The sequence below is a fragment of the Anarhichas minor genome, unplaced genomic scaffold (assembly GCF_050575085.1).
Source record: "Anarhichas minor isolate MPS153535 unplaced genomic scaffold, ASM5057508v1 ptg000017l, whole genome shotgun sequence".
Classification (NCBI taxonomy): Eukaryota; Metazoa; Chordata; class Actinopteri; order Perciformes; family Anarhichadidae; genus Anarhichas; species Anarhichas minor.
Genome location: NW_027466463.1, coordinates 17,170,938 through 17,189,104, shown reverse-complemented (window position 1 = coordinate 17,189,104; position 18,167 = coordinate 17,170,938). Strand labels below are relative to the sequence as shown.

Here is an 18,167-nt window from a genome sequence, read left to right as displayed (position 1 = left end):
GCTTCGCTCGGGGATTTACGTGAAACCGGAAGTAGGCAGCAGCGAATCATCTCAATTCAGTCGACGCACCACACCCACTGAACGGCTCACTACTACATGATGAAACATGTATACAAGTAACTGTCACTCTGTACCAGACAGGCCCGTTATAACCCAGCTCTTATGATTACAGTTTTAAAGCCCGTTGCTAAATTATAGATCAATACTTAAAAGCTAATTTAGCGATATTTGTTCAGCAATTTACATTCAGGCTTCTGACGCGACACCTAAAGGGTCCTTCCCCGTGACAGCAACAGTTATATCAAAACATGTGAACATGCGTCTGCTAAACTGTTTGAAAGTTGAAACCACTGTGCATTAATGTGATGATTTATGTCACGTTACGTTGTTTGACGCAGTTACAACTTTCCTGTTCTAACTTTTTGGAAAATGCTTCAACCTGGTTGACTGTTTTTACAGCCGCGTGCAAAAATGAGCTCTGGTAAGTGTCCCAATTAGGGTTTATTTGTCCTTCACGAGCGACACCACGTGCCCTATAACCACAGTTAATATTTCATGTGTTTGTATTATTGTTTGTATTGGGACTCACTGTACAGCTGAGTGATGAAATACAGTAGAGTGGGCTCTACTGTCAGTTATTTTCCTTCAATGACAAGGTCAGCCCACAAAGTAAAGAACATATGCACCATTCAATGAATAATAGACACTACGTGTACTTTTAATCAGCTATAGGTCGGTATTTAGTATTATTTTACAGTATCATAAGTTATGCATACTTAAGTACTGCACTTAAGGACAATGTTGAAGTACTTGTACTTGAATATTTCCATGTTCTGTTCTACACCAGTATTTTTACTGCAAAATTAGTACATTCATATTTTGGTGCAAATACCTTTGTACTGTTATTTAAGTAAAATTTTGAATGCAGGATTTTTACTTACGGTCTGAATATTTCTTCCGATGCCTATGATTAGAAAATTAATAAACTACTATGTTGATAATTTTAGCTTTTGAACCATTTTCTGTTTCCAGCTTCTCAAAATGTGCAGTTTTGGTGCCTTTTTGTGTTGTGTGTAAAATAGTAAACTGAATATCTTTGAGTTTTAGACAAAACAGGCAATTTAAATACATCACTACTGGCATTTTATAACGGTTTATGGCCAAAAACAATTGATTAATCAAGAAAATGATCAGCAGATCAATCGATGATGTTAATAACTGTAAATGTTGACCACACTGCCACACTGTACTTGTTTTAACCACACTCTCTGTTGCCCCCTCAGAGGTTTGCCCATTCTGCGGGAAAACGTACAAAAGGTTGAAGAGTCACCTGCCGCATTGCAAAGCAGCAGCGAGCTCCAAAACGCCTCCAACAATACACGATGTCACGGGGAATCAGACGTCGCCGTCTTCTCAGCTGCTCGCAGCCTTCAGCGAACTAACGGCAAAGTCCACACAGACGTTGTCGGTAACATCAAGTCCACCATCGAAGAAGAAGTCTGTGGTATCAGCAGCAGCAACACAGTCGTCGTCCCTGGATTCTGCTTCACTTCCACCATCAACGAAGAAGACGAAACAGAAGCTGTCCGAACTAATCAAGACAGCTGTCGTTCCCTCCTCTGTCACCGTTTCCCTCACCTCCTCCCCATCGCTGCATCCGTCTCCCTCCATCTCTAAGCCCAAAAAGCAGAGTCTCCGTGCTTTGATAGAAGCTGCAAAGTCCGAACAGGTTTCTAAGGGATCACTGGAGGGAACCAGGTCCGCCTCGGACGACCTGCCTTCTGGTTCAGCTCCATTTGTGGCAGATCCTCCAAGCTCCAGGACCACAGCTGGGACCAGAACTGATCCAGACTCGGTAAAAGATGACGCCCTCCCTGCCTTTCTGTCCACAGACGCCAAACCCAAAGCTGCCTCCAAAAAGAAGGCGTCAAAGACGAAGAAGGCTGCACAATCCCTTCCCACAACCACAGATACCTCGAGCTCGCTGGACTGCAAAGTCCATGAAAGTAGTGCGAGAGACAACTTCTGGGTGGAGGACGACGGGGAAGCTGTGAATAAGATGTTCTTGAAATCAGGAAGCGGCCACTGGGCCCGGATTACCCTCCAGGATGTTAAAGCCACGTTAGGCCGAGCGAACGCCCCCCGTCAGTCTGGCAGGCCGAGCATCCTGAGCCAGATGGAAACTACTGACGATCTAAGCAGCAAAATCAGTCTGATGTCCAAGCAAGCATCCGTAATCCCTCTGCACCAACCTGAACTAACCCCCCCTGCAACTCCGCTCCTTCCTGGCCAGCTATCGTCTCAGGTGAGCAAAGCCTCGCCTCGTCTACGCTCCGTCGGCGTGAACGACGGGCTGAAGGTGACCGGACTCCTCACAATATCACCGTCACTCGCTAAGTTCTCCAGCCCTCTGCCGGCAGCGAGGGGGGAGACAATGAGAGCCGGTGATGGGTTGAAGTCGCAGCTCGAGGTCAGGGAACAAAACACTGCTGATAAAGGAACTACAGGTCAGTATTTGATGGTAAAAAACCTCAAAACGTTTCTTTGTACGGACTGAAATGTGTCTTTGGTGCCAGATTCTTAGTGTTGTTTACTTAATAAAAAAGAGGATGTGTTTTGAGTGTGTATTTATCTGTGTCACTGGTTCTTCATGGGTGTTAATAATTATAGGTGCTCTGACACAGCGGAGTCTTGGACAGGTGAGACTGAGGGAGCTGCCCGAGTGGCTGGCCTGCAAAACCCCCAACCGCCCAAGAGATGTGGTGGAAATGGTGCAAAGAGGTGAACAACACACTCATCTCACGCACACACACAAATATATGTGTAACTCAGAAAACACACCACGAGGCCCAATGTTTGTGTAAGCTAACCGGCTAACATCTAATTCTCGGCAGAAAATGAAATGTTGAACTATTCCTTTTTAATATTTAGTCATGTAGGAAGTTTAACGTGTGTATTCAATCCCCTCTTCTGTGCTTCCACCAGGCTGGCAGTGGTATTACAAGAGGTATATTGATGTGAAGAAAGGTGGTGCAGGTGGACTGGGCATGTTGTTAGCAGGATACTGTGTGCTCAGCTACATCTGGAGTTACCCTCACATCAGTAAGTGTGTGGATTACTCTCATGTTTGCTCCATGGTGTGAGCTACCGAGATAACTGAGCATGTCTGTGGTTGTTTTTTTTGTTTTTTTTCCAGAGCGTGATCGCTGGAGGAAGTACCATTAATGTCAAGGGAAGATGTCCGGACAAGCGTGACTGTGTATGAGGAAACAGCAGCTGTGACAGAGGGAGGCTTCAGCCCTAAAAGGCGTCTATTCTCTTCATACAATATATAATGAATCCAAACATTTCCACACGATTTGTGTTGATACTTGTCAACATGGTAGCTCTCACTGTCAGACCCACTCTTGTTTTCTTCTACAACCTTAATATGAAGCTGCAGCTAGCAGCTGGTTAGCTTAGCATAAAGACTGGAAACAGCTATCCTTGCTCTGTTAAATTGTAACAAAATCCATCTACCAGCATGTTTGTTAAGCACTTTATCTCTTATTTGTTTATTCCATACAAAAAGTAGGCTTTTAGACTAGCTTGTTTCCCGTCTTTATGCTAAGCTAAGTTAGGCTGTAGCTTTATATTATGGACAGATATGAGAGTATGGTATCTATCATCTTAACTCTTCACCAGAAAGTGATAATAAGAAATGTTCCCACAATGTTGAACTATTCCTTTAACAAGTTTCACTCTCAACTGATTTGCACCTGCAGGGGACATCTGTGGACACTGCACTGTGGCTTGTATAAATGACCTTTTTATTATTATTTATTCACTTATCTATGTTTATCTCAGATGTTAACCGAGATAGCTTTGTATCTTATTTCAGTTTGAGAAGGTACAATGTCCAGAACAGAACAGAACTAGTTTCTATTGGGCTCATCAGTGGCCCGCTACATGATTCCCCACTAGGTGTCACTGTTGTGTTACCAAAACTAAATGGGCTGTGCAGTCAAATGTTTGCTATGCATAGTTTTCTTAGCCCCTTTGTGCAGAGGCTTTGGTGCCGGGGTCAATGAGAGGATTAAAGGGAACCAAGAGATGTTTTAACTTGATTAAAAGCTTTACTCTGGCAGCCCAGATGTAGAGGAACATGGAAATCTAAATATCCTAACGTCAGTATCCGTCAGAAGATCGTATCTGTGTAGCAGAGGGTTTCAAATCTGTTTTTCTTTTTGCAAGTGCTTCCCCTGTCACATGATGTTATTGTGCATGCTCAGTCCGTCGGTGCCAGTAAGTGAACACTCAAAGAATAGTAATGGAGGGCCGCTGAAGGAGGTTCTCGTCTGGACTGGACCAGTTTATCGTATTCAAAATGAATTTATTGTTGACTCTCCTTGCTGCTGTAGTGAACACACATTAGCTACAAATGAAGAAATTACATATTTTTTTTGTAACAGGTTTTCTTGATGCCTCTTCTTAGCCAACACAATAAAAATAATTTCCATTTCCTTGTTTTTTTTTTGCTTTTTTTACATTCTTTTTTTTTTTTTATCCATACAAAAATTATAAATATTTTGTGTTTCACTTTTCATTTTTGTACAAAACAACAAATTACACAAATCAAGAGTGAAAATGGAGGCAGAAAAAACATTTCTGAACTGAAGACGGGGGAGAAAAAGCACAGGATGTTCCTGCCCTCACACGCTGATATGCATCCGGACAACACGACGTGTCCCTAGCACTCAACACGGCCCTACTTTGTGCAACTCCTAAACTGACTTTCTCGTGGATTTAAGTGCTATAGAGGCACAACGTCTTGCAGCAACAACTTGAAGGAGCAAATAAAAGAACTCTCATGACCCTTACATGTCAGAGTGTACTGGAAGATATAAGAGGTCTAGATGGGTTGAGGCAGAGATACAGGCGGGCTGAGATGGCCACTGGCATTAAAAGAAAAAAAAAAGACAAGATGTGTTCTCCATCAACCCATGTAAAAGGCCTTCAGTCTGCTCCTGTCGCCTATTGGCGAGCATATTTCACAGACTCGATTGTAGGAGAAAGGTGACACGATCCAGAATCAACCTGAGAACATTGAACACATTTATCCTAAGCTTTGGTCCTGTGCTGGTTTTGGCAAATAAATTCCCTTTCTTGCTTAAAACCATAGTGCAGATTTCTGTAGATTTGCAAAAAGGCCCTACAAGGAACCGAATTACATGTCCAATATTTCGGATTAATTCTTTATCATGATGAAATATCACAGTAAGTTACGTTTGTGCTATTGAAACTAAATGAAAACTCTTCACAGTGGGAGCTTTCGGGGCACAGCTTCAGAGGAGACACTACAGAGCTGTTTTAACAAAGCACAAAGACTTGAGATCGAAAGATCTGACGGTGATTCTGGACGAGGCCACGCTCTCTCCTCGTTTGAGTTTTGGTTGCGCTGCTGAGTGGGAAGAGAAAGAGAGAGAAATGTGGGAAACGCTTGAAAAGAAACAGAATGAAAGTGAGAAAAACATCCCGGGGGGACTGAGTGAACTCTTGGGAATGAAGTCAGAAGTTTGGCAACCAAACAACAGGACGAGATGGGAACACAGTCACAGCCCAGTGTGTGTGTGTGTGTGTGTGTGTGTGTGCAGACTAACACACACACACACACACTGATCGACATGTCACGATTGCTGGATATGATCGATATGCAGAAGGCAGACCAACGTACCTACAATCAATAACAATGTTGTCTTATTCACAAAGCCGGGGAACACATCACAACAAACAAAATCAGTCATCTTTTTTAATGTCATTTCTAAAAAATAAAATAAAAAAATGAAATAAAAATTCTAAAAAAAGTAAAACATACTGGAACATAACTTCCTCAATCTGAGGACTAAGCTCCCCTTGACACAAACACACGGTGAAATGATAGAAAGTGGTTGAGATCGAGTATCTGTCCTGTGTCTGTGTCGGGGCTCGCATACCTTTAAGGTACAAAAGAAAAAATGCCAAAGAAAATGTGACTTGAGCACAAGAAAAAAAGCATTGCTGAGTACAGTAACACTACTATATATACGTCTGTGTGACTAGTTTGACGGGTCGCTAGTGTGATTAAGAGGTCCGCCTTGTTGCAGGTGGCTGAAAGCAGGCAAATAGATTTTGGTTCTGTTCCAAATATTCACATTGTGTTTAGCCTAGCGAGAGCCACGTATTCATATAGTTCCTGAAATAAGCAACAGTACGTTTAGTGCAATTCGTCAATGTGAATGTGTCTCCACTGAGCTGACCTTAAAGGAAATCTACACCTCCGAACCATGAGTCTACGTAACATGTACTAAAGCATGTGTGTGTGTGTGTGTGCATGTTTGTAATGCAGGAAGAAACCGAGTCGATGGATACTGTTGAATAAAGCTCCTTCATGTAAACACTTCAAAATAAAAACCTTAATTTAGGCACAGATTTGTCATTTTTGTCCCGTCCTCCTCGTCCCTGTTTTTCAGCATCGGTAAAAAGGGAAATCAACTGGCACAGAAGATTAATGGTGCATTTGTGAAGAGAGGGACTCTTATATTCAAGCTATTAAAAATTGCAGACCCTTCCCGTTTAAAATAATGTTAAAGTAAACAAAAACAAGAACTTATTCCATCTGTGAGCACATCGCATTGCACACATTCCCGGATCTTTATAGGTAATCTTGAGTGGCTGCATTCACCTGGAGTCTCTGACTCCTACTTCATACCTAAAATAAAAACTGAATACATGCTACATGGCCGGAGATGGTGTCACAAAGATAATAGACCTGAGAGAAGAGTTAACCTCTCTTCACACAGGGAATGGGGGGGGGGGGGGAATACAACAAATATTACGACGGGGGAGTTTGACAAAAACAAAACGCTCACACGCACACAAAAGAAGTCAAAACGAGGGATGATATCAGTCTTAACATTCCAAGATGCTGTTGACTGCCGCCTCTAGAGCAGAGTCTGTGTCCCCGTGAGGGGGTGAGGTGAGCTGAGCGGGGTACTGGGGCTGGATCGGGTGGTGAGAGACCTGGTGGTTGGTCTGTCCTCTTGCTGCAAAGGGTGAGAGGTTACCTTGGGGGTGACTGTTGGCAGCGAGGGGGCTGTTGTTGCTGTCGCTGCTGGGCCCGTAGTGTTGCTGAGATCTCTTCAGTTCCAGGACGCTCTTGTTTTCTAAGAGCGGAGGGTGGAGTCTTTCTGCGGCACCTGGTCCTACAGCTCCACCCCCTCCCGGGTCTCCATACCCGGGCTGGGAGTCTGTCCTGTACGGCGGCTCCGCAGAGCCTCTGTCCGACTGATTCCAGCTACAGCTGGACGACGACTGAGAGGGAGCGGGTTCTTGGGAAAGTTTGGATTTCATCCCGCAGCAGAAGTCTTCGAAGAAGGTGTCTGTAAAACAGAAGAAGAGAAGAAGAGTTAAACAGAACCTCTCTGTGGGAAAAACTTCTGCTTTATTCTTGCTTCTTCTTCTTTTACCTGGATCCACTAGTATCATGCGTTTGTCTTGTGTCAGGTTGCTGCGCTCCTCTTGGTTGAAGGTCCTGTCAATCATCACCATTTCTGATGACGGACTGGAACGCTGCAGGGCACAGAGAGGGAACCCGTTAGCCCTTTGCGTGTCATAACATGAGACACCTGTGTGCTCCAGTATTTGCTCATGTGTGCGTCTACCTCAGCTTCCACCATTAGCAGCCGTCTGTATTTGTTCACCATGACATGGGTCCTCATCAGCACTTGGGTTGCAACCACCTCAAATTCGTCATCCACTATCACAAAAAAAAAAACTCTTTAGATGCAGCTACTTAAATTCTGCAAATACATGCATAACCACACTAAACCTCTGGGCTGTAGTTTCCAGCAGATTTACAGGTAAAGCTATTAAACTCTGTACCCTGTGAGAACTCCTCCTGGCTGGGTGGAGCCCCCTGGAACACGTGGTACGGGAGGAGTCTCTGCAGGGCGTCGTCGATTGAATTGAATCGACGCGGATCTAGGGTCTGAACTCCAGCATGATCCTTCCTCAACTGTAGTAAAATCCTGTAGAGATGAAAAAGACAAGCTCCTTCAATGGCTGAATGACGAACTCATAAAACAACATTTGACGGATGCAAAAAAAGCTAAATAATACATAGAAAGTTTTACAAAACTCACATTTCTCCTCTTGTAAGTGGCGGAAGGGCAGGTCTCTTCTGAGCACTGACCTATGAAGAGAAAATGTACATAATAAAGCCATCGATATCAGCATATTCCACCTTACATATACAGCATATACATGAGTGCAAAACAAATAGGGTGCAGGATGAGTTACCTGAGAGTTGAGCTTTGAATCGTGAGTCATGGTTGTCATGGCTAAAAGAGATCAAACAAACAAGTCAGTCATTAAGTGCTGCAGACGACATTTAAATACATCATACGTTGACAAATATGATCGGCCCTTAATACCATGTATGCTGCTGAGCTGCGCCTGTGTCAGGGCAGGAGATGAAGAATTCTGCAAAAGTTTAAGTGAAAGTGATGTCAGTCAGACAGAAAGTTTTCAGGGAAGAGAATACAAGTGAAACACCATCGGGGACGTTAGGCTATACCTGTCTGTAGTCTTGCTCCTGCGTCACAGTACCAGCTAAAGGGGACAGAGAAGTGCAATTCTGAGTTTGAGTCACTAGGAGGCGCTGAACGGGGCTAGCCGACACTTGGCCTTGACCGCCGATCCCCGCCGTCGCTGGGCCCACCAGAGTCAGGCGGCCAGGAGCGCACGACGTCTGAATGGGGGCGGGGTTCGCACAAGAAACTCCGGTCCATGTTTGAGTGACAGCCCCTCCGACCTGACTCCTGCTGACTACTCCCTGATTCAAAATGAGCTGGCCTCCCTGCGGCGCGGTGAAGTTCTGCCCTGCAACGAGCTGCACCGCGTTCTGACTGGTGATCAGGGCGTTGGAGTTGGGGTCAGCGGGGCCGTTGTGGAGCAAGAACTGTCCCGGTGGTATATTTGTCTGGGCATGTGCTTGTTGCTGCTCGACTATAGAGCCGTTGGCTGTGTACTGCCCCCCGGGGGAAGCGATATTAGCGTTACCTACATTAGCCATGGTGGTGGCAGTGGGCTGGAGACCGAGGCTGTAGACAGTCTGAGCCCCGGGTTGGAGGGGTTTGGGCTGGATAGGTCTGACGAGAGTCTGGGTCCCTCCCGGGCCTCTCTGGATGATGATGTTTTGAAGGGGGATGTTTTTGAAAGGTAAGCCCACTTGGCCTAGCTGCCCTTGGGTCGGAGCAAACACTTGCCCCCCTGTTGCGGCTACAGGCGCCCCCGGCCTCAGCACAAGCTGAGGGGTTCTCTCCAAGCTGCTGAGAGTCATCACACCAGCACCCGCCCCGAAGGACCCCAACACCTGGATGTGCTGGGCGGAGCCGTTGGGCAGCTGGGAGACCCCTTGCAGGAACTGGCCCGTGGGGAACGCAGCTGTCGCCGTTGTTACCACACCCACACCCCCCCCATAACCCCCAGAGACCAGCTGGGAGGGGAAGGGGACGGGAGCCTGCACCAGAGTGGGAGCGGGCTGGGAGTCCAGCAAGGCCTCCTGGGCCAATGTCTGCTCCGTGATGTCGGCCTCCATGAGAGACTTCTGTAGGATGTCAAAGGGCTGGTCCTCTCCCCCGAGATCCACCCCTCCGGGGGAGTCCCCGGACCCCAAATCATCCTCGATAAATGAAAGGCTGCTGGAGAGCTGGAGGCCGGCCCCTGTTGAATCGTCGCCGAATTCCCCCATTGTAGAAGAGCCATCCTTGAGGCCAGAGTTTGAGCCGACCTGAATGAGGCATTTAGAGGAAATGAGCAGGAAGTGGGAAACTGTTTGCATGTGCACTGCATATATATTCCTCGTAGGTCTCTTTATAGCCTGTGCAAAAGAAGCAAACTATTCCCCTAAACTTTGTATAATATGATTTTCATCATGTACTTTGTGTGCAAAGTGTGTTGTTGGATCAAAGGAACAATCACACTCACCGTGTCACGAGAAAAGAAGGATGCATCCGACCCAAAAGCTGCGTTATTCACATCGTCCTCCTCAATCTGCAGAAAAACAAAACAGAGTTTTAACAGAGAATCAGCAGATGCTTAACGCATTGAAGTGAAGTAACTACTCAGACAAACTTGGCAGAGAATGACTGTGAATACACTCTGAAAGAGTCACTCACAGACTTGCTGTTGCTGCCATGGAGATAGTCATTCAACGCATCCACATCTCTGAAAAGGGGTAAAGAAGAGATTTTAACATAACATGAATGTCTTTTCACTTGTGTGTGAGTTGAAAAAAAGACTCTAGTGAATGGGACACAATATATATATATATATATATATATATATATATATATATATATATAATGAAAAGTTCACAGGTTCTCATGGCTTTGATTTGAAAGAGGAACTGTGGTTAAATAACTATTTATCAATTAAAACGAATGGACGAATGCAAAATAATATGTGGCAACACAAGAGTTGCTGGTTGAAGACAAATGTAGGTGCATGCATTCATAAAGTGATGATATGTCCGTAGTGTAAAGAAAGTTTTATAGTTATTTTTACCCTAAAATATCCAGAAGATGACGATCATCCTCATCATCCATGACACCTGAAAGAGTATGGGGGGGGGCAGAATTCAGCAGGTGAGGAGGTGGCTGCTGTGGTTCATTGGCTTCATTAATCATGACAATAAACCTCAATGAATCACTTGTTTTTATTCTGAAGTAGCAGAGTATGAGCTGTAAATGATTAGTAGTAGTAGTCAGGGTGTCTCACTCACAGATTTTCCAGCAGGAAGCATGGGTTCAGTCATTTAACACCCTTTGTTTCCTGGGCTGCAGGGTGAGAAACTGCATTTAGTAATATTACATAATTAAAACTGTGTGACAGGCAGGGGTGTGTGGGAGTGTTTAGGATGTGAGATAAAGAAAGAGATGGGTGTGTGGAGAGGAGGAAGGGGGACAGATACAGTGTGTTATTCAGTGCGGTGGGAGATCTGTATGTAAGTGAAGGGCAGGATGGCCTTCATCCCCTCCTACAGACAAACTCCCACCCATTACACTCCTCTGCTGTCACACATTGGTTGTCTACACAGACTGAAAATGGCCATTAGAGTGTAAATAACTCCACCCTGCTGCATTTGTGCCACGGTTTGTTTGAGTTTCTACATTGAACGAGGTGTTGGCTTTATGTTGTGTCAGCCAGCAAAGGTATGCAGCTACATTGATGCTACATTATACAAAGAGGGGACAAAACCCACGTTCACTCATTTGATCCAGCAGAGAAATGGGGTAATGAGTGTTTGGATGTCTGTCCAATTATTTTTGTCTGTTTTAATGTAATTTGTTGTGTTTGAGCAATGTGGAGAACACAGGGGATGTATATCAATTCCTGTAGTCATTAATCCAGCATTTAAATAAATCGTGTTTGATTCGTAGGTTCTGTTGTACTTTGAAGACGTCGTGGGGAAATGCAGGCTGTGTTCCTGAGTAAAACATTACAGCTGCAATGCTACAAAATGGCTGTTACCCTGCCATAGGCTGTCTTTACACCAGAGCCACGTTCAGCGTCCATCTTTGGTTTCAGAGAGAACAAAGAACGACATGGCTTCAGAACAAAATAGGCTCTGTAAACTAACCACACTACGATTTAAACGTGCCAAAAAACCTGCCAAACGGTCGTTTTATTACAGGATATTGTCGTTTATTTAATAGCCACACTGAATAGACTTCCTTTTCTCGTAAAATGAGATGATTATGCTACCAAAGGCAGTGAGGCGCTTTAGTACCGCAAACATTAGAAACAATGCAACGAAATGTGAGAGGAAGCAATGTCGACCTTTCCAAACTATTAACTGTTATTATATTTCACGCAAAAATGCTATGTATGTAAGCTATGCTATATATGTGGACTGTTTATGTAAAATGCGACTAACAGTCTGTTCTCTAAAATAATCCAAGGGTCATCCCAACAAGTTACGAATGTCACTAAAATTCAAACGTTGGTTACATTTCCATAAAGACGACAGGGCTTAAGTGGTGCCTATGCTGACAGAAAAAAATGGCGTTTAAAGTAGCTCCAGAACACTGGATTTGAAGATTCATCGCCCATTTGTGCTCGGGGTTGTCAAAATTCAGACACCTTTCCCGTTCAATTTTAACAGCTTGTTTAAGTTTTAGCTCAAAATCCGCCCTAGCATGCGTGCTTCGACGCAGACCAAGCTACGGTTAGTCTCCGCCGTAGTCCCGCTACTGGTGCCGTTTGGTTTAAGTAAACCAGCTAATGTACAGCTCCTAAGTTTTAATATCCCAAAATAGACTGAACGGACAGTATGATAATCGCATTGAAGCAGCACAAAAACGCCCGGCTGGTCGTCGCTGACGTGCTCTTTCTTTCTCTGTTGGGGAGGCTTTCATTTGTCCTCCATGGGGCTCAACTGCCAGCATGAAAAAACGTCACATTTAGTATATCGATACAACGGAACCGGACGCGTTTCAATCGGGGGGGTTCTGTCGCAGCTCCGTATTTCTGGTCGGGTAGCTCCACGAAGCCTGGACGCTCCGCAACAATTTTGTTTTTACCGATAAACAACCGGCCTGTTCTGGTTAGCTAGCCGCGGTGTCGACGACGCCTATTTTGGAAAACGTCGGGTGGATTTCATCGAAAGTGCCAGAGGACTAAACCCGTGTCGAGCCATACATAGTTATCCCGATTAGCACAACATAAAGACGACTCAAAGAGGCAAACCCTTTACTCCTGTCTCACTCCTCTTGAAACCCAATATCTCCATTTGGCAACTTTTAATTTGCTCCCCCCCTCCTTCTCCTCCTCCTCCTTCTCCCTCTCCCACTCATATATTTTTTCTCACTGTCCCTGTTCTGTCTCGGATAGATTTTTCTCTCCGCTCAAAACTCTCTTCCCTCCCTGAAGGAAGGGAGGAAGGAGGTTGTGTGTGTTTTTTCCTTGAAATTTTTATCACAAAATTATAATACACTCAAAGGGAAACTCACCGTCATGAAAAAGCAGTGCCTTGTCAACGGGGTTTCCTCGCCATCACCGCACGGGTTGTTGGGGTAGTGCACAGAACAAGGCGACCCAAATCATCAGTCCACAGCGGCAGCATCCGAGTCGCTAAATATTAATAAGAGTTATAGAAACAAACAAGTCATTGTTAAAGGCATATTTTTTTACGTTAATTTCGTTCATAATAAGATGTTTCTTTGCCCTAATGAATAGCAGATAAATGTTATTAGACCTAATCATTATCAACGGTAGAGGGCGGGCCTCTGGTGTATGCCACACCTTGACGTTTCCTCAGGTATGATTATAGTTACTGTATTTAGTTACCTACTGATCCACATATATTGTACTCGGACATAATTAAAGTTTAATGCATCCCACTCACATTAGCATACTTTTTTTTATTATATTAATATATTTTGTATATTCCTCCCAGTGGTATGCCACCACACACTGTATATAAATATCCCAATATTGTAAATAAATATGAAATGTGACAATTTAATACTGTAATAAATAAAATTGCAGGTTCAAACTAGAATAAAAAAGAGAGAGCTTATAAAGTGTATTGAGTGCATGTCAAGGATGAAGGGAAAAGTTGATTTTATATTTTTTTGTGAGGGCGGGCAGGTTTAGGAATTTATTTTTATTTCATTTAAAACAACAAAATACGCATAACACACTTGTCCAGATGTACACAAAACCAGGAAAGAAAAACATTAAAAAACTAAATATATATCCATAAATAGCTTTGCACTTCACACAAAATATGTAAAAAAAAACACTAAAAGTTAACATTAAAAGATTACAATAACAACAAAGACTGCAGTGCATCTGCTGTTACAGTAAATGTAAGTTGTGATGTATGTCTACTTGTTGCATGTATTACACAAAATAGAAATATTAGCTACATATTCTAAAATTTAAAATACAATCAGAGTATCTGGCATCATCTAATACACTGCTTGGATTCCACACACTCAAAATATTTAGATCCAGAAGAGCAATTAACTGTGCTGTACTTCATATAACACCTGTAAATATGCCGCTACCTGGTCATGTATGCACATAAACAAGCCTGCTTCAGCCTACTGACAATTTTGATGATTTAAAATATGTTATATTATAGGGAGTTGACAATGCATTTGATTGTACTTTTCTTTATATTAAGTGTAATTTAAGACAGGTGCCTCAACAATTACATTTAAATCTTTTTTTTTTTTTACTTTGCGGGGTTGAAGGTAGCTTACTAAAATCTAAATATATTGTAGGTTTTGTTTGATTTTTAATAATAATTTACAATCACTGCTTAGATGGTTTACTTGCCATGACATTCCCGATACACTAGGTGGCGGTAAGCGCCTTTCAACTTGTCTCGCCATAGTCACGAAGAAGAAAGCATGCCGTATCACTTCCGCAACAACTGACAGTGCGACAACATGGATGCGACGCATGAAGTTAACCGGGAACCCGCTGGGTTTGTGGGCGAAAGCGGTGCCGACAAGATCCAAGAGCGGCTTCAGAAGCGGCACCAGGCGAGGGCAGAGGATGCGGAGCGGAGGAAGGAAGCCAAAGAGAGCAAGTCTGTCGCGGAGGAAAAGGGCGAGTACTTCTCCAGCTCCTTCAACACCGAGCGGGCGTCCATCGAGGAGCTGCTGTCCAGCTGCTCCGGAGCCGACCGGGGCGTGGTGACTCCGCGGCTGGAGGAGGCGACGGCCAAAACGCTCCAGCTGCAGAAGTTTCTCAACGACAGCATGTTGTTTCTGACGCAGTACGAGCTGCGACGAGCCCAGGCCGCTCTGCAGAAGCTCCAGTCCTCCATCGTGGAGATCAGAGAGGAGGCTCAGCCCAGGAAGAAGTTCACCTTTCGAGCTCGCACCAAAGCAACGGACAAAGTGTCCGATGCTCCTTCACCTGAGGCCGACACACCTGCAGATTCTAGTGGCAACAAAGTGGATGAAGCTGCAGAGTCTGTGCAGTGCAGGTTCTCCGACATGGAGAATGTGTGTCTGACAAAGACGGCTGAGGAGATACAGAAACGAGACGTGCTGTTGACTCACCTGTCTAACTGCAAGGTCCGCCTGTTCGGTTCCCCCAGCACGCTGCACCTGAAACACATCGACAGCTGTGAGATCCTGTGTGGACCCGTGTCCAGTTCAGTGTTCATTGACCACTGCACAAACAGCACTCTGGCCATCCCCTGCCAGCAGCTTCGTACCCACAACACCACCGACACGAGGGTGTACCTGCACGTCACCAGCCGAGCCATCATAGAGGACTGCCATGGGGTGAGCTTCGCCCCGTTCACCTGGTCTTATCCCACACTGGAGGAGGACTTTGACATGTCTGGTTTAGACCGGGACCGAAACAACTGGAGCCAGGTGGATGACTTCAACTGGCTCGCTGCAGGAACACATTCCCCCAACTGGACCGTCATTCCAGAAGCGGACAGGAAAACCACCTGGGACCCCTAGAATGAACTTTTAGAACCTTGTTATTTTGCTCAGTAACATGTCAGTCAAACCATCATATGTAACGTTGTTCAGCCTTAATACAGATAATACAAATAAGGGTTTTCATGTCATTTCACAAAGATCAGTTGCTGATCAGTTTATTTATACTGCTGATGTCTGTTAAAGTTGCACTAAGATATAAAACTATCCACACAAGATTAAACTGCTTTGGAGTATTGAAGGCTTGTTTTCTTCTGCGTGACAAACAAAAGCTAAAGAGCAAAATGCAAAACTCTTAAGAATAGCAGTGAAAGAAGACTTGAATCTCTAACATTCGATTTAAAGGTGCAGCCTGTGGGATTCTGCATCATCTAGCAGCGAGGTTGCATATTGCAGCCAACTGAAACTTCTCCCGTCTGCCAAGTGTGTAAGAGAACTACGATGTGTTTGGTTTGTCCCTTCTGGGCTCCTGTAGAAACATGGCGGCCAGCTCTGTGAAGAGAACCCGCTCCGTTTGTAGGTACAAATGGCTCAATTTAGGATAACAAAAAGACAACTATTCTTATTTTCAGGTGAGGATACACTGAAGAAAACATACTTAGTATTAAATATTAATTAATACTTTTAATTCATGATTAATGTTACATTGCATTTCTCCAAATAGATCCCCCTAAATGCTACACACTGCCTATAATGCCTATTTCTATGTGGTCAAATATTATGATATATGTTTGCAGGATTTCTGGTAAAGCCCATCCGATATTAGTTTGTTGCGGATATATATATATATATATATCAGCCAATAAGTAACAATAAATTGTAAAGTTACATTTTATTAGGAACACTTGGCCAAAGCTCGTAAAGGTTGTTTTGATGCTATTTCCACTTTATAGTCATTTAGAAGATTTTTTTTTTTTTCTGCTCTTTATTTCTATTGCGTTATACTGACGGGTGTTTCTATTATTGTGTCCACCCCATTTATATGAATGAGGACAGGCTAAATATATAAAAACGCACCTGAACAGTTGGCAGTACTCCAGCTTTTCTTTTTTTTTTTTTTTTGAAACTGTTCCCCTCCTGCTGATCCTTTCTTGCAGAGTTCCCCGTAGTGAATTGTCAGTGAATGGTCTATTAGTGACTGTCGGGAACTCTGAATTATTAAAAGAAGGAAATGTGAGTCATTGTGAGTGTTACAAAGCACCATTAAATGTAGAACTACTTTTCTGTTTCCTGTTCCCCGAGATCAAAACCCCTCAAATCCATCGTATAATAAATCTACAGTATCATTAAAAGGGCCATTCAAATAATCTTAGCGTAACAACTACGAAGCACTCTCACACAATGGTACAGAATCGGTCTCCATTGAAGTGGATTTGAGCAATCTGACTTGAATAAAGAACAGATAATGATCCCTTTGCTGAAATGATGCCTTTATGCTGCTGGCAACCACCGACCCTGAGTGGCACTTATACAGAGAGCAACGAAATCCAGCTTTGTAGAATAAAAGGACATTTTAAGGTATTGAAATGTGACTCAAATAAAGAGGCTTCCTGCTCAATAACATGCTTGTTTGTTTCTGGTGTTTCCTGTTGATAATGATGCTTCATTGTCTACTTAAAAAAACAATTTCGTACAATTTTAAAGGGCACTACAAAAAGTTAAAAATAAACGATACCATTTCACAAGTTTGCTCCAATTTTAATGTGCACAACACAATTTAACAAACAGCAAGATAAATCAATGCAAAGACTAAATAGTCATTATCCTCTTTACCAAACTCCTGTGACAAAGTTGGTCAACTTGGCAACACTTTACTTCAACCCCCTATATTAGCATTAATAGACTATATAAAGTTTCAGAAATGGTTTTTAACAGACTAAAATGTAGTTGTAAGCAGATCTAAATGTGAATTGATGTATTTGTAACTAACTCCTGTAGTCACTCATAAGTAGAGGCTGCTGTATAGACGGATAAAGAACTACAGTATTGTAAAACACAGTTGTAAAAGGAGACAAATATGAGTATTATTTCTTCATAAAACTATATGGTGTGTTAAAACATTTATTAAAAGTTTATACCGCCCATAAATGGTAAAAAAAATAATATTAGCTAGATAGAACAAATGTCTTAACAATTGTTTTAGATTTATTTGCAATTAAAAGTCAACATAAGACAAAGACAGAGCAAGCCTGTCACATGACATTTAGAAAACATAAGACGCAGTAACAGTGATGCAATGTAGCTATAAGCTGATTTAGCTCGTTTGTGAAGCGTTAACTGCAGACAAAGGTTGGTTCTTACAGTCTAAAGGCGTCGTAGTAAAATGTACAAGAAAGAGGAAAGTGTTGACTGTAAGTAACTGAGGAACAAACAACATTATTTAAAACATATGAAAGAGGGAGCCATGCATTCAATACTAATACTAGAATAAGGCAGGAACAACAACTGCTCGGTGTCGATGTTGCAGCTCTCATGTCTGTCCACCGTGAGAGTTTGAAGCAGTCAGAGTAGAGGCCGTTCACTGACTTTACCAAGAATGAAACTGCCCAACACAGACATGATTCTAACTGCCAAGATAACAAGTGACAATAAGACAATCGTTTAAAGCACTTAAATGCATTTATTAGCTTGTAAGACGACATTTCCTACATCTATCTTATGTGCGTGTTTATT

The 18,167-nt window shown here is 43.3% G+C and overlaps 3 protein-coding genes across 7 annotated transcripts; 2 read left to right on the top strand and 1 right to left on the bottom strand.

The window, feature by feature from the left end:
* Positions 1–144: 144 nt before the first annotated feature.
* LOC142952046 (uncharacterized) lies at positions 145–4,501 on the top strand. 2 transcript variants are annotated; one of them, XM_076094038.1, is made up of 5 exons: positions 151–481; positions 1,284–2,507; positions 2,671–2,781; positions 2,986–3,102; positions 3,197–4,501. In XM_076094038.1, exons 1-5 carry the CDS (start codon positions 472–474, stop codon positions 3,223–3,225), a joined length of 1,491 nt encoding a protein of 496 aa, XP_075950153.1. In that variant the 5' UTR covers positions 151–471; the 3' UTR covers positions 3,226–4,501. The 2 variants fall into 2 exon arrangements, with proteins under 2 accessions (XP_075950151.1, XP_075950153.1); XM_076094036.1 differs by lacking the exon at positions 3,197–4,501 and having other exon boundaries at positions 145–481; positions 2,986–3,189.
* A 1,273-nt stretch (positions 4,502–5,774) lies between these two features.
* Positions 5,775–13,110, bottom strand: bicral (BICRA like chromatin remodeling complex associated protein). Of its 4 annotated transcripts, none has more exons than XM_076094034.1 (13): positions 13,032–13,110; positions 10,802–10,856; positions 10,585–10,630; positions 10,197–10,245; positions 10,006–10,071; positions 8,594–9,808; positions 8,451–8,499; positions 8,317–8,357; positions 8,160–8,209; positions 7,900–8,045; positions 7,680–7,774; positions 7,485–7,587; positions 5,775–7,397 (listed from the first exon to the last, which is right to left on the bottom strand). In XM_076094034.1, exons 3-13 carry the CDS (start codon positions 10,623–10,625, stop codon positions 6,928–6,930), a joined length of 2,325 nt encoding a protein of 774 aa, XP_075950149.1. In that variant the 5' UTR covers positions 10,626–10,630; positions 10,802–10,856; positions 13,032–13,110; the 3' UTR covers positions 5,775–6,927. The 4 variants fall into 4 exon arrangements, with proteins under 4 accessions (XP_075950149.1, XP_075950148.1, XP_075950150.1 ...); XM_076094033.1 differs by lacking the exon at positions 13,032–13,110 and adding an exon at positions 11,551–12,993; XM_076094035.1 differs by lacking the exon at positions 13,032–13,110 and adding an exon at positions 12,769–12,787.
* A 1,144-nt stretch (positions 13,111–14,254) lies between these two features.
* tbcc (tubulin folding cofactor C) lies at positions 14,255–15,735 on the top strand. The gene has a single exon (XM_076094040.1). The coding sequence runs from the start codon at positions 14,481–14,483 to the stop codon at positions 15,513–15,515; it is 1,035 nt and encodes a 344-aa protein (XP_075950155.1). The 5' UTR covers positions 14,255–14,480; the 3' UTR covers positions 15,516–15,735.
* Positions 15,736–18,167: the final 2,432 nt, after the last annotated feature.

What these genes read in the sequence shown, in the direction of transcription:
- tbcc (XM_076094040.1), top strand. Translation starts at nt 14,481, where the DNA reads ATGGATGCGACGCATGAAGTTAACCGGGAACCCGCTGGGTTTGTGGGC.
- LOC142952046 (XM_076094036.1), top strand. An exon ending in TGCTGATAAAGGAACTACAG is followed by an intron (nt 2,508 to 2,670) that starts GTCAGTATTTGA and finishes TAATAATTATAG; the next exon opens with GTGCTCTGACACAGCGGAGT. An exon ending in GGTGGAAATGGTGCAAAGAG is followed by an intron (nt 2,782 to 2,985) that starts GTGAACAACACA and finishes TGCTTCCACCAG; the next exon opens with GCTGGCAGTGGTATTACAAG.
- bicral (XM_076094034.1), bottom strand. Translation starts at nt 10,625, where the DNA reads ATGGATGATGAGGATGATCGTCATCTTCTGGATATTTTAGG. An exon ending in ATGGCAGCAACAGCAAGTCT is followed by an intron (nt 10,072 to 10,196) that starts GTGAGTGACTCT and finishes GTTTTTCTGCAG; the next exon opens with ATTGAGGAGGACGATGTGAA. An exon ending in AGGAGCAAGACTACAGACAG is followed by an intron (nt 8,500 to 8,593) that starts GTATAGCCTAAC and finishes AAACTTTTGCAG; the next exon opens with AATTCTTCATCTCCTGCCCT.